The 14588-nt window shown below is 57.6% G+C and overlaps 1 protein-coding gene across 4 annotated transcripts in view; it reads left to right on the plus strand.

Moving 5' to 3' along the window:
- Positions 1–8101: 8101 nt before the first annotated feature.
- Positions 8102–14588, plus strand: part of SARDH (sarcosine dehydrogenase) — a 67849-nt gene continuing 61362 nt past the window's right edge. Inside the window, exons 1-5 of one of the 4 annotated variants that reach the window (XM_044778449.2) lie at positions 8102–8208; positions 8775–8825; positions 10855–11225; positions 12186–12364; positions 13815–13994. In XM_044778449.2, the coding sequence (XP_044634384.1) occupies positions 10886–11225; positions 12186–12364; positions 13815–13994 (699 nt within the window). In that variant the 5' untranslated portion in view covers positions 8102–8208; positions 8775–8825; positions 10855–10885. The other 3 variants (XM_014863330.3, XM_070518425.1, XM_044778448.2) reach the window with 3 other exon arrangements.

Here is a 14588-nt window from a genome sequence, read left to right on the forward strand (position 1 = left end):
AATCAAAGACACAAAGAAATGGAAAGATATTCCGTGCTCTTGGATTGGAAGAATTAACATAGCTAAAATGTCCATACTTCCTAAAGCAATATACAGATTCGATGCAATCTCTATCAAAGTTCCAACAACATTTTTCACAGAAATAGAACAAAGAATCCTAAAATTTATATAGATCAAAAGACTCTGAATAGCCAAAGGAATCCTGAGAAAAAAGAACGAAACTGGAGGTATCACACTTTCTGATTTCAAAATATACTACAAAGCTATAGTAATCAAAACAATGTGGTACTGGCACAAAAACAGATCAACAGAACAGGCTCAAGAGCCCAGAAATAAACCCACAGATCCATGGGCAGCTAATTTTCAACACGGGAGCCAAGAACGTCGTACAATGGAGAAAGGAAAGTCTCTTCAATAAATGGTGTTGGGAAAACTGGACAGCCACATGCAAACAAATGAAAGTAGATGATCATCTCACACCATACACAAAAATTAACTCAAAGTGGATTAAAGACTTGAATGTAAGACCTGCAACCATAAAACTTCTCGAAGAAAGCACAGGCAGTACACTCTTTGACATCAGTCTTAACAGCATCTTTTCGAACACCATGTCTGACCGGGCAAGGGAAACAAAAGGAAAGATAAACAAATGGGACTACATCAAACTAAAAAGCTTCTTCACAGCAAGGGAAACCATCAACAAAATGAAAAGACAACCTAACAATTGGGAGAAGATATTTGCAAACCACATATCAGATAAGGGGTTGATATCCAAAATATATGTAAAGAACTCATACAGCTCAACAACAAAGAAACAAAGAACCCAACTAAAAAAATGGGCAAAAGATCTGAACAGACATTTTTCCAAAGAAGATATACAGGTGGCCAACAGGCACATGGAAAGATGTTCAACATCACTAATTATTAGGGAAATGCAAATCAAAACCACAATGAGATATCACCTCGCACCCGTCAGAATGGCTATAATTAACAAGACAAGAAATAACAAGTGTTGGAGAGGTTGTGGAGAAAAGGGAACCCTCATACACTGCTGGTGGGAATGCAAACTGGTGCAGCCACTATGGAAAACAGTATGGAGTTTCCTCAAAATTAATTTTTTGGGAATAGAAATACCACCTGATCCAGCTATTTCACTGCTGGGTATTTATCCAAAGAACATGAAAACACAAATGTCTGAAGATACAGGCACCCCTGTGTTCATCGCACCATTGTTCACAATAGCCAAGACTTGGAAACAATCTAAGTGCCCATCAAGGGACGAATGGACAAAGAAGACGTGATATATATATACACAATGGAATACCACTCAGCCATAAAAAAGATGAAATCCAGTGCTCTGTGACAACATGGATGGACCTTGAGGGTATTATGCTGAGTGAAATAAGTCAGAGGGAGAAAGTCAAATACCATATGCTCTCACTCATAAGTAGAAGATTAAAACAACGACAAATAAACACATAGCAACAGAGATTGGATTGGTGGTCACCAGAAGCAAAGGGACAGGGAGGAGGGTGAAAGGGGTGACAGGACACTTGTATGGTGATGGACGGTAATTAGTCTTTGGGTGGCGAACATGACGTAACCTACACAGAAATTGAAATATCATGTTGGACACCTGAAATTTATATAGTGTTATAAACAATATTACTGCAATAAAAAAAAAGAAAGAAAAAGGGACTAGACAGACCCACCATCATAGGTGGGAGGTTTTAAAACAACTCTCTCTTATAATTGAAAGGTCAAGCAGACCAAAAACAAAAAAAATAGGTAAGGATAGAAAGTAGAGTAACATAATTAGCAAGTGTACATACAGAATACGGTGGCCTCTTGCAGAATACGCATCCTTTCCATGGAAGTTCACTTCCAGCTGGGCCACGAGGCTGGCCTCAATGAATTTCAAATCATTCACATCATGTAGACTAACGTCTCTCACCACAATGAGTTAAGTTAGAAATCAATAATAAAAATACACAAGAAGAAACATCCTTCTAAACAATTAATAGAAATAGTTTGTAATAATCAAAGAATAAATTGTAATGAAATTATAAAATATTTCAAATTTTATTGTTAAATTGTAAATGATAAAAATGCTTCCTAACAAAACCTATAGAATACTGCTAAAGCTTGAGCTTGGACCGAGACTGGTGACCTTGAGAGCTCGTGCCATGAAAGCAAAGGGCAGGAGGCTGGCTTTCCGTTGAGACGTAGTCATTCCTTCCAGCTAGAACAAGACACTGATTCCTTGAAAGAAAGTTTTGTGTCTCTATTAAGCATTTTCAAATTATCTACTGAAAATGCAACGTTTCCAAGTAGAAAATTAAAAATGTATGAAATGTGCACAAGTCACAGGGTTTTCACATTGCAGGTCCTGTTCATGCGGCTCTGACTTACCAGGGCTCCTTCCCACCGTGGGGGGCGGAGGGCAGCAGCTAATGGAGCCGGTTCTCGCTCTCGTGATAAGATTAAATGTTTGTGGGTTCAGCTCAGACTCCCTTCTTTAGGCACAGGTTGATGTGTTTATTTTCCTTAATGATTTAGTTTGGATCCTTTCCTTTCCCTGGAGAAAGGAAGCCCGCGCTTGCTCCTACGGGCCGCTCACGATCTAGGTGGGAGCTCTGTCATGTGGATTCCCTCTGGATAATCATTCCACATCTCGACACTTAGGTGCTGTCGGGGCCATAATCCAGATGGATGTGACAAGACCCCTGCCCTTTGTCCTCTGCGGTCCACACGAATGCCCGACGGGCAGCCCGTAGGACCAGAGACGGTTGTTTCTCCCTCACCTAACAGTCTGGGTAGTCACCCAGGGCCGGGACTGGGCTCACAGAGTCAGGGACTCAGGTCTTCCTGGGGTTTTTGTCCCCTGTATGTGGCTTCCCAAGTTCACCTCCTGGTCCACAATGGGGCTTCTGCTCCAGCCACTGAATCCACATTCGGGCCATCAGGAAGAGGAAGACGGAAGGGGCATGACCCCTCTCTTTAACCACACTTTCTGGAAGTTTCACTTAGCATCTCCCGTTGACCATATCTTGGTCACATGACCACATGCGGCCGCATAGGAAGCTGGGAAATGTAGTCCTTATTCTGAGTCGATTACCATGAAAGAGGGTGGAAAGGATGTGATGGGGGCGGGGAGCTGCACTGCAGCCAGATGGGTGTGAGGGGTCTGCTGGGCAAAGAGAGGCGGTCGGTCCCGCCGAGCTGTGCCTGGGAGGGGGATCACCTCGACTCAAATGAGGACTGCATGGACCCCTGAGCTTTCTAGGGCTCCCCACGTCCCAGCCTGCTTCTACCCTGAAGGGCACAGCAGGGACAACCCTCAGTCGTCCATGCACTGGCTACACCTTCGCTGATCAGATTCCAGCTCACACGGGGGAAACGTCCACGCCTGGGGACAGGCCAGGTTTCTGCTTCAGCCGGCCTGAGGCCTTTTTGGTCCAATGTGTTCTGTTTCTTAGAAGGAGAAGCCTCCTGCTGGCACCCCCTGTAGACCTGAGAGTCCCGCCCCGACACGAGCGTGCAAGCATTTAGTGTCCCTCCGTCTTCAGCGAGTGCAGCGTGTTCCGAGGACAGAGATGGGCAGCCAGGCCGGGGAAGGGCTGTCGTGTGTGGAGCCCGCATCCACCCTGCCGCTCTGCAGAGAAGCTGTCGTCACCGGTCGGGGACCATCGTAGCTCTGCGTCACACTCTGAAAGAGGAATCTGCTGGACAACCGAGACATCGTGCCACAGGGGCAGGGAGGGCAGGGTGGTGGGAAAAGATGCGCCAGGCGAATGTAGAGGAGGCGGCTGGAACCTTGTGGGTGCCACACAGCACACACTAGAGGTGGGAAGCGTTCTCGCGTTTGAAGACGGTGGTGCGTGGGGACCGGCTCTCGTCGCTAGCAAGGGCCTACTGTGTGCGCCTCTCCCCAGCTCCGTGCTCAGTGACGCCCCTCACGTAGGGGGCTTGAAATTGACGGTGGTGGAAGTATTTACACCGCAGAGACCGGCCCACACTCCAAATAAGGTATCTCCCCACCTCGAGAGCTCCCCACTGGATACAGAGGTTCCTTATTTCATGACAAAAAGGGACAAGCAAACGATCAGCTGTAACAATCCCGGAGCTCAATACCCTTCACGACACAGCCTCAAACATGCATAAAATAAACACAGACAGAATTACGGGCAGAAATGGACACAGTCCCAGACTAGCGGGGACGTCACACGCTCCCCTCCAGAACACTGAGCCGGAGCCGACGCAGTCAGTAAGGAGGCTCCTGCCAGCGGCACAGCAGGAGAGCCAGACGGAGCCCAGGCTGTCAGTCCCCAGGGCTGTCCCCCTCCCTGCAAGCTGGGGGTCCCCTCCAGGACAGGCCCTGTTCTCCAAAGGTGTAGTGCTCAGATGTGGCCACCAGGGGGCAATGTGTCCCACAGAGGCTCAAGCTCCGGGGGGCCGGCTGATGGCCCAGGGTGACCAGCCCCATACCCATGGTGGGCTGCTGCCCTCACCTAGGCACCTACGAGGGCATTCAGAGCCGGGCCCACAGACAGCCCTGCACAGTCCTTACCTGTGCTCACTGCAAGCCCCACAGCTCCCTGGCTGCCCGGCCACACTAGGGTTCTGGTCTAGGGGGGCTCCTGCGCCTGGAGCCTGAGAGAAGGAGCCATCTTTACCCCGGACAGCGCTGGGGGTCTCATTCAGGGGTCAGAAAAGCAATCTCCCAGAGGCCAGTGGGGAACATGATAGGGCAAAGTGGCAGGGTGAGGACTGTGACCCTCTGGACAAAATGGGCTGGTCTAAGTGTGTCTGGCCAGGGCACGGGCCCAGAGGGGCCAGCAGGTCCCAGCTATTCAAGAGAAGCTTGGGAATCTGGGTTTTTATAGGAAACCTCCAGCGCAACACATGCAAAGATGCAGGGCACAGCCTGGATCATGGGGGTGTCTCCCCACCCTACTCCCCAGGTGGCCAGAGTGGGACCTGGAGGGTTTGGTTGACCCAGCTGGGCATCTGGCTGGTATTTGTGGGGTCTCTGCATCAGGCTGAGCCCCTACCACCAGTTTTTCTCCGTCCTTCCCTCCCAACTCCCTTGATGAGGAGAAGGGACCTGCACCTCAAGCCGCCTCCCAAGAGGATGTTCCTCTGAAGCTCCATCCGTCTCCTGGCTGGACGGTGGCAGGACCTGCAGCTGTGGGCGTGGTTCCCATGATGGCTGCCCTCGGCACCAGGCTGGCCCCGCGTGGGCTCCGCTGCAGGGAGCAACCAGCTCCATCCTCCGCGTTTGTTTGCTTCATAAATAATGTTTGAAACCACACGGAGTGAAGCGGGAGCTCCCAGACCCAGGTGTCTGCATCCGGGCCTGGGGGCCTGGCATGAAGCTGCCCCCACCCGCTGTGTGTGCGCCGGGCAGGGACACTCACCCGCAATCCTGGGAACACCTTGCCCAGACGCCACAGCCCGGGGCTGTGTCTGCCCACCCTCGGGGTGTGGGGTCAGAGGAGGGGGTGCCCAACTGCCTCTCAGGAAGACTCCCCCCCGCAGCCCCTCCAGTGATAAAACGCTCGGTCTTCATGAAAGCATGGGGGTAGGTGATGTGGTTTGGGGTTTTTTGAGGGCTCTTATTGGAAAAATAAAATCTTGGCGGTGTAAATCCTGCCCTCAAAAGCTGTTCTGGAAACTTCCCTGGCCCGTGAGTTGCTCGGGCCTGACATCCTTTGGCTGTGTCCCACCTCGGTTTTCTCATCTCTACAGTGGGCAGCAGCGTTTCCCGCTCCTCTGAGACAACACACATAAGCGCTCAGCACGCGGTCTGTGCCCCACCCCACACATGCTCCAGGCCCCACTCAGAGGCGACTGGGGCCAGGTCCAGGTCGCGGCAGGAAGCCACCTTCCTGGGGTCAGGCGTTGGCAGGTAGTGTGTGCTGTTATATAGTGTCCCTCTTTCTCAACTCCCTGGAGGGGTGTCCTCCCCAGCCCGTCCCCCTGTTCCACCCTGGGCTTCTGCTCAGTCAGAGGGTGGCCTGCAGAGGCCTCGCTCTGCCCTGGAAGCCCAGCCAGCAGGTGGGGGCGGAGGGCTGGCGGGGCCAGAAGAAAGCATCTCAGGGCCGGCCCAGGCGTATCCAGGCCCTGCATGGGCAGGGGGCGAGTCCTCCACAGCCGAGGCCTGGAGGCTTGAGAAGGGTTGCAGAACTGAAGGCAGCCGCTCGCGCCCAGGAGTCCACTGTGACTTCCATTTGCACCGTGGGTATCTTCAAAGTGCACAAAAGTAGACAGTAATAATATGCAGGGACATTTACAAACTTCCCTGCAACTGACGCTGCGGGGGTCAGAGTCCCTGCTTCCCAGATGGGGAAACTGAGTCTGGGCTAGAAGAGACGAGCCCAGAATGGTAGAGCAGGTCAGCAGCAGTGCCCTGTCTCGGCGTCCCCAGCTGTGCCCTCTGGCCCTGGGGGGAGACAGGGTGGCCCATCCAGCTCTGCCAGACCACACTTGGGCCCCATCCATGACAAATCCTACAAGGCTGACCCACAGCCAGGCCCAGCCCTGCAGCCACCACCCCTTGTCCAAAGTTCAGGGTGACCGTGCTGCCCGCTTGGCTTGGGACCATTTTGCAACAGTTGCTTGTCATTGAGTGCAGGGTCAGGAGAGGTCTGGGCCACCCTGGACGTGGCCCTGGGGCTGCAGTGACGGCTGTGTCCCCTGTCCGTACACCCCACGTCTAGACTTCCTCCCCGCCCTGGACCCCCGCACCGCTCCAGGGAAGCCTCGTGCTGGCAAGGCCAGCCTTCCTCCAGCGGGCCCAGGGGAGTGAGCAATGGTCTCCGTCCCCACGGTGGGAACTGAGAATGGTGGCAGCTCATGGCAGGCCAGTGCCCAGGCCACCTCCTCCCAGACACCCTCCTGGAAGGAAGGACAGCTTGCGTAGGAGCACCCCGTCACAGCCAGCCTCACGGCTGCCTCGCCCCTTCCAGCATGTGTCTCCTTCCTGGACCCTGAGCCCCTCGAGGGCAGGGACTGGGTGGAAGTTGTCTCTGGGTCTCCCAGCAGTGCTTTGCATACAGTAGGTGCTCAGTAAATGTACAGGACAGACAAACTGGCATCAAGACAGTCGGACAGCCTCGGTGCAACAAGAACACAACTGTTTGTTTGATCCGTATTAACGACGTCGGCACGGCTGCTGCCGTCCCCCTACTGCAGCCGGCGTTGCTGTATCGCTGACTATAATTTCAACACCGCTTCCTTTGATCCCAAGGGAGGAGGTCTTGTCTTACATCAGCACCTATCCCGATTCTTTGCACACCCAGAGGTATGTGTCCTTTTTTCCGGGTCTCCTCTGGGCCTCTCCTCTGGGCATCTTTTGCCTGCATGTGGACAAAATGCCCTAGACCCAGGGTCACACTCAGCTCTCTGGTCTGGCTCCCTCACTGGCTTGCTGTGTGGCCTGAGGCAAGCTGGCTGCCCTCTCTGGGCCTGGTGACCCCAACAGTCAAATGGAAGCAGGCATCCCTGCCCCAGGGAGCTGGATGGCAGGAGCGGGAAAGCCAGAGGCTCAGGGCATCACGCCAAGCCACAGAGGGATGCGGGAGTTCTGGAGGGCAGGAGGCAGACTGCTCAGGAGCCAGACTCTGGGGGCTAGCCCCAACTTTCTGACCAGCCTCTGAAGGCAGTGAGCACCCCTTCCCTGGGGGTGAACAAGCTGAGGCTGGACAGGCAGGTGCGTGCTGAGGCACTGTTGTCTCACCAAGAGCCTCAGAAGGCCACGGTCCAGCCACGGCTGCCGCTTAGCCAGCCCCGTCTGACCCCTGCCCCAGCCGTGCTGAGCTCATCTCAGGCGGGGGAGAGGTGAGGGCTGAGCAAGCAGGCTGCACCGGTTCCCCACAGGCAGCACCCTGGACCCCTTGTTGAGAGATGATGAAGTGAGGTCACTGCCTCATCACCTGGGGTTCATGGGGTCTCAGGGCTCATGGCTGCTCTGCTGCCCTTGGAGCCCGCTTGGCTGCTGCCCGGCTGGCCTGGTGCCCGTGGTGGGCGGTGCCTCCTGCCGGGCGGTGGGCGGTGACGGGGGCTGGCCCAGCCGGGGGTGGGGCAGGGGCGGCCTGTTCCGCTCAGCCACTGCTGCTCGGGAAGGAAGGACGTGACGGCAGGGCTACAGCCACGGGGCGGGCACTGGCAGGCCTCTAGGGCCGAGGGGTGCTGTGGCCGCAGGAGGTACACCCCTAGGGAGGGACAGGGCCTGGGCCCTCCTCTGGGGGCAGGGTTGTGACAAGTCGGGAGCTGGCCAGGACTTCTGTCTGCCTCTGGCACTGGGTGGGTGGGACCGCGGTGGGTGGCGGGGGTCTGGGGACCCTCCCTGCCATCCTCACTGGGTGAAGGCTGTGCCGGCCCCTTCCTGGGTGAATCCCCTTCATCCTACAGCCCGTGGGAGGGCTCCTCTGGGCTCCCCCTTTTGAGCTCAGATTCTGTTGCTGCTCCAGCCCCCCTGCCGTCTGTCTGACCCCAAGCCCTGGACTGTCCTGTGCCCTCACCCCTGGCCAGGAACGGGCCCCCTGCTGACTCAGGGGTGGGAGAGGGTGGGAGGGGCAGGAGAGCAGGTTAATGTTGAAGCAGCTGCTTCTGGCGGCCGGGCGGGATGGGGCACGTGGCAGCTCCGGGGCCAGCAGCGTTGGCGCAGGACGGAGGCCGGGCCGGAGGCGGAGCGGCTGTGCTGGGCAGCGGGGGCAGATGCCCGGCCTTGACCATGCCTGGCAAGCACATGACACCAACTTTCCACGTAGGACGCCACTCCTGGGGGCTCCAGGAAGAGTAAGGAGCTTCACGGACAGAAAGTAAGTTCAGACACAGGCCGAGGGGTGCGCCTCCTGGTGCCCAGGGGTGGCTCTGTGGCAAAGGGTGACAGAGGGGACTGAGACGCCCTGCCCCAGCCTCCAGCGCCCCTGCTCCCTCTGCCCCCATTCCCGAGAGAGTCACTGTTGGGGGGCGGGCAGCCCTGACAGCCTGAGAGTGGGCCCCTCACCCCACCCCCCACCGGTGGGGGCAGGACAGGTATGGCGGTGGGTCCCCCCCCAGCCTCCCCTCCCTGAACCAGGCCCCTCGACGTCTGCGGACCCACTGGGAGGGTAGGAGAGGGCAGGAGCCTGCAGGCTTCGGCTGCACACAGGCCTGGCCTTGCACCCCAGCTTGGCCGCGTAGCTGGCCTTTGATCTTGGTCACCTTAGCCGGCCTCCACCTGCCTCGGTCTTCCTCCTGTAAGGTGGGGACCACAGCCATGTTGACTTGCACACATTTCACAATTGTCGAACGGGGCGCGCAGCAAGCTCGGCATGTGGCTCATACTCAGACGTGGAAGCTGCCTTTCCTCATTAATTAGCTGATTGATATCAATCATGGCTATTAGCATAGGTGGCACTGCCTACTTCAGCCCCTCGGGTCACGGCCAAAGCTCTCTAGCTTTTTCTGTGCATCCCAGGAGTGGGCCCGGGGGGTCCTCTGAGGCCTCCTTTCCGCCCCATGTTCCCTGCACTCCCAGGGGATGCCTCTCTGACACCTTCTTTCCTTCGAAGGTGGGCTCCCTGTCACCTACTGATTGTAATTGAGGTTTTTCTGGCTGGGGAGGTCTGGGAGGGCTTCCTGTAGGAGGAGGGATGCGAGGTGAGCCCTGAAGGCCACCGGGAGGACACTGAGGAGGAGGAGGCAGGAGGGGAGGGAGGCTTTGGGGCCAATGAGGCAGAACAACTCTGGGGCTGAGTTCCCTGGGAGAAGGGTGTCCCTGTCTCAGGGCCACCTGCCACCCACCTTCGGGCGCCTCCTCCACCGTGAGCAATTCCGTCCCCTCCTCCTGCCCATTGCCTGTGTGTCCAGGTGACTCCCTCCCCGCATGACAGCCCCGCCTCTGTGCCCTCTGGGGGCTGCCCCCTCCCTCCGTCCCCCACCCCCAACCCCAGGTCCATCACCATCAGACCTGCGGGGCCCGGACCCACCCTTGGGAAGTCTCTTGAGTCCCGATGGGCACAGGCCCCTCCCCGCTCCAGCCTCTTCCTCGTTCTCTTAGGTCGTCTCTCTGGGTCCTGTGTCCCCGTGAGACCCGAGCTCCTTCCTGCCCTGGGTTCTTAGGCCCCTCCCCTCCTCCCTGCTCTTCTGCACCCAGTAACCCCGCTTTCACCCACCTCGTGTTGGCCTCTCCGCTCCACCACCCCTTGTGCCCCTGACACCCCTGCAGAGCTCCTATGAGCTGTCACAGCCCGTTCACCGTCAGTGTCGGTTCACACTCTGGCCCCGTACGTGGAGACCTAGACCGAGAGAGAGGCAGAGCCCTCCAGGTGGGTCGGTGGTGGGTGCAAGAAGCAAGGAAAGTTATTTACACTCTTATCTCGGGTCCCGCGAGATGGGTGGGTCTCGCCCTAGCCCACCGGAATCTTAGTCTATACCGAGGGCTTCCCCGGGGTTCTGTTGCATCTCCCGTCCAGATGCTCTCAACAGCACCTTACTCTCTCGAGGCTGCGTCCTTGATGCTGCTCCCACTGTGGGAACAGCGGGCAGAGCGTCCATTCCAAGGATGGGGAGGGCCAGCAGCCTCCGATTGCCCGGATCCAGCTCAGGGGTTAACCCGCTGTCTCGTCCTCTCGATGACCCCCTCCAACAGCACGCTCCCTGGGCTGACCGGGCCCTCCTGCCTCCCAGTGGTCTCCCAGGCCCAGCCAGAGCCCGATGTGTGTGAGGCCCTTAGTATGCACGTGCTAGATGAAGGTGTGAGCACACACATGCCAGGGAAGACGGCAGGAGGGGGGCCTGGAGGGTGACAGCGTGGGGGGCGCTGTCCCCTGGGCTCTCATGTGCCACATCCCCCTCCACCCCCAGCCAGCCCTGACTCTCTCCCCAGCTCCCTGTCATGCTGATGCCCGGAGTTCCCATGGCCTCGCTGAGCCGAGCCCTGTGTGTGGCGGCCACACGCCCTCGCTGGAGCCCTGCCTGCAGCCTGGGGCTGCGCCCCCTGACCAGCGGGGCTGTCCCCACAACCGAGAAGAGTGTGCCATACCAGCGGACCCTGAAACAGGCTCAGGTGGCCCAAGGCCCCACCCGGCCCCTGCCCAGCACGGCCAACGTGGTGGTCATCGGTGGGGGCAGCTTGGGTTGCCAGACCCTGTACCACCTGGCCAAGCTGGGCGTGAGCGGGGCAGTGCTGCTGGAGCGGGAGCGACTGACCTCCGGGACCACCTGGCACACAGCGGGTAGGGGCTGGGGTGCAGGCGGGGGCCGGGAGGGACCGGACTCAGCAAGGGGTCAGTTCTGGGTTGACAACCACAGGCCTGTTGGAGGCGGCTGAGCTGGAGGGGGAAGGACACGGAGAAAAGATGTGGGGTCAGTCTGAAGGTGGACAGACTGGGGGGCCCTGCTTGCCCCCTAAGTCTGAGAGCTGAGAGGAGGGAGCAGATGCCGCCCGTGGGACCATGGAGGGCAAAGCTGAGCCCAGAGCTGGGAGCCCAGGCAGCTCTCTGTTCGAAGGGCAGAAGGCCCTTCCACAGACAAAGCCACCAGGGATGAGGGGGTCCCGCGGGCGTAGAGGATGGACAGGGAGGGGCCATTAGGAATGATGCTGAGGGTCTCCTGTGTCCTCTATGGCACCAGATGCGCCCATGATTCTTGTCCTCCTAGCTAACCAGTGGGCATGTATTAAGCACCTATTGTGTGCCTGTCTTGAGGGCAACCAACCGCTGCCTTAACCCTGTGTCCGTTTCTGCGGGGTAATCACTCCCACTTTGGCTGATCTCATGCTACCAGCGAGAGGCTGCCAAGCTCGGAGTTGGGACGGGGTCCAGGCGTCACTTACATTGAGAGTGGACACGGCCGGCCCCGCACACCACCCTTCTGCCTTCCCACTGCCCATGTCAGCGGGGCCTGCACGGCCTCACCCTCGCCGTCACTCAGCCTCACCCCTGGCCTCACGCTCCCCAGACTCTGCTGCTGAGGGAGCCGCTCTGTTTGTGAAGAGCTTGTATTTGGGCTGGGTGGTCCTGGGTTGGGGTCTCAGCCCTGTCGTCATCTGCTCATCAACCTCTCGGGGGGCACCCCTGGCCTGCAGAGAAAGCCCTGGGCCTGCTGCCTGATATTTAGGAGCCGAGGTCTGGTGGAAGAAAGGGGGTTGGCACCGCCGTGCTGGGGACTGACAGTGCCCCGCCCCTCCCTGCCAGGCCTTCTGTGGCAGCTGCGGCCCAGCGACGTGGAGGTGGAGCTTCTGGCCCACACGAGGCGCGTGGTGAGCCGTGACCTGGAGGAGGAGACGGGGCTGCATACGGGCTGGATCCAGAATGGGGGCCTGTTCATCGCGTCCAATCGGCAGCGTCTGGATGAGTACAAGAGGCTCATGTCGGTGGGTGTCCTCTGCAGGGGTGGAGGGCTCAAGTCATTGGGGTGCCCACTCACTGCCGGGTTGGGGCTCCCGTTGGTGGGTGCCATCCCTGCCGGGGGCGGGCGAGGCAGCACGGCACAGGGAAGGGGCCCCAACAGAGACGGGTTCAGACCCTGGCACTGCCCTTGCTGCCTGGGCCACCTGGGACAAGTGAAGTCACCTCTCTGAGCCCCTGCATTCTCATCTTTAAAATGGGGCCGTATCGCCGAGCACAGTGTGCTGAGCCCCAGAGCCAGGAGAGTCCCAATAAACGGGTGTTATTATTACCATCACTCGTGGTGCTCTCGGGAGACCGGGTGAACACCGAGACGGCACCCAGCAGGCAGCCAGCACCCTTCTCCCGGCCCCACCGACAGCTTCGGGAACACGGTTGTAGGGGATGAGGGAGAAAGCCGTATGCTGTGGAAGGCCCTGTACTGGGGAGGGGGGGCTTGCTTCCTAAGCCAGAGCAGCCAGGCGCGGACCATAAATTCCAGGGCGTGGGTGAGACAGGTTCCTCCAGCAATTCAGCTCTTATTGAGCACCGACTGAATACCTGCTCAGGGCCCAGGGAGCAGAGCTGGCTGTGCGGCTAGCAGAGGCTCACTGTCGCTGAGGTCCCCTGGGGGCCATGCCAGAAGCAGGGGCAGCCGGTTTCACTAGAAGGAGCCTGGGTCTCTGGGGTTGGGAGGTGGCCCCATTCTGCCTCCTCCTCTCCCTCACCCCATCCTCATCCTCCCCCTGTGCCCACTCATCAGCTGGGATAAAGGCTCCTGACAAGCCTCCAGCACCAGCCTCTAGCTCAAGTTCCCACTGTGGAGTAGTCTTTGCCACTTTTCATTCACAGTTTTCAGACAGAGAATCTGATTGGCTCAGCTGTAGTTGGGCGGAGCCTGTCCTGATGGGCGTGCCTGGGGACACTTGATTGGCTGCCCTTGGGCCAATCAAATGTGATGGGAGTGGAGTCTGGCACGGGAGCCTGGGGCCAGGACCCTGCAGGCCTCGCGAGCTGGGCTGACCTGGGAACCTGATCCCAAGCCCAAAATATTAGACGTGTGGGGGTTATTTTTATTTATTTTATATAATACGTACCAGGGACTGGTGGAGGCCCTTTAGGGGTTTCAGCCACATGGGCCATTATGGCTCCCATTGTGCAGGGCGGTTGAGCAGCTTGCCCCAGGCCATAGGGCTAGTGTCAGAGGTGGATGGGGAAAGTGGGATGGCCCAGAGCCTGCTTCCACCCATTGCCCTGAGCTCCTCATCCTTATGAGAAGCCGGCTCAAGGGACAGGGGCTGCAGGGGCATGGTGACCGACTCAGGCTTCCTGAGGAGGCAGAGTCGAAGCTGACCCTCGGGGGCCCAGCCAGGGAGGAGAGCGGCCGGAGGAGGTCTGACCCCGAGGACTCAGTAGCTTTCCTCTGGGTCCCCCTAGTTGGGCAAGGCCTACGGCGTGGAGTCCCACGTGCTGAGCCCGGCGGAGACCAAGGCACTGTATCCGCTGATGAATGTGGACGACCTCTACGGGACGCTGTACGTGCCACAGGACGGCACCATGGACCCCGCGGGCACCTGTACCACTCTCGCCAGGGCCGCCACTGCCCGGGGAGCACAGGTACCGCAGGCCACCGTACCCTGCTCTCAGCCCACCCCTCCTGCCTAAGAACCCCGAGAGCAGAAGGCAAGATGATGAGTGCCATTCTCTCTGCTGTGTGACCTTGGGACCTCTCTGAGGCTGCTGATTGACTCCTTCGAAGGCAGGCTGTGCCTCAGTTCTGTCCGCGGATGTCAGCTCTCCTTCCTTCCCCCGAGGTCCCGGCCCTGCTGGACCAGGGAATCCTCCCAGAATCTCTTCTTGGAATTTTTATCTTCTTTTGTCTCAAATATACACTTAGTTGTAGAAAAAATTAAGAAAGATAAATAAGCAGAAAAGAAGAAATGAAAATCACCCAGAAGGTGATTGATGCCATTTTAGTTTTACTCCAAATATTTTCCATCAAGGTATTTATGGGGACGAAATGGAGCCGAACTGGACTATGTGACCTTTTTACCAAAGGGCTGACCGCAAACATCTGTTAGTCACACGAGCCTTGCTTTTTCTTTTGTCACTTTATGAAAAGAGCCACTCTACTTGGGGACAGGTTCTCAAGTCACAGAACACGTGGATTTAGTGTCTGGCGCTGTGGTCACCCCATTTCCCCGATATGTC

This window comes from Equus asinus, chromosome 10 (genome assembly GCF_041296235.1).
Source record: "Equus asinus isolate D_3611 breed Donkey chromosome 10, EquAss-T2T_v2, whole genome shotgun sequence".
Classification (NCBI taxonomy): Eukaryota; Metazoa; Chordata; class Mammalia; order Perissodactyla; family Equidae; genus Equus; species Equus asinus.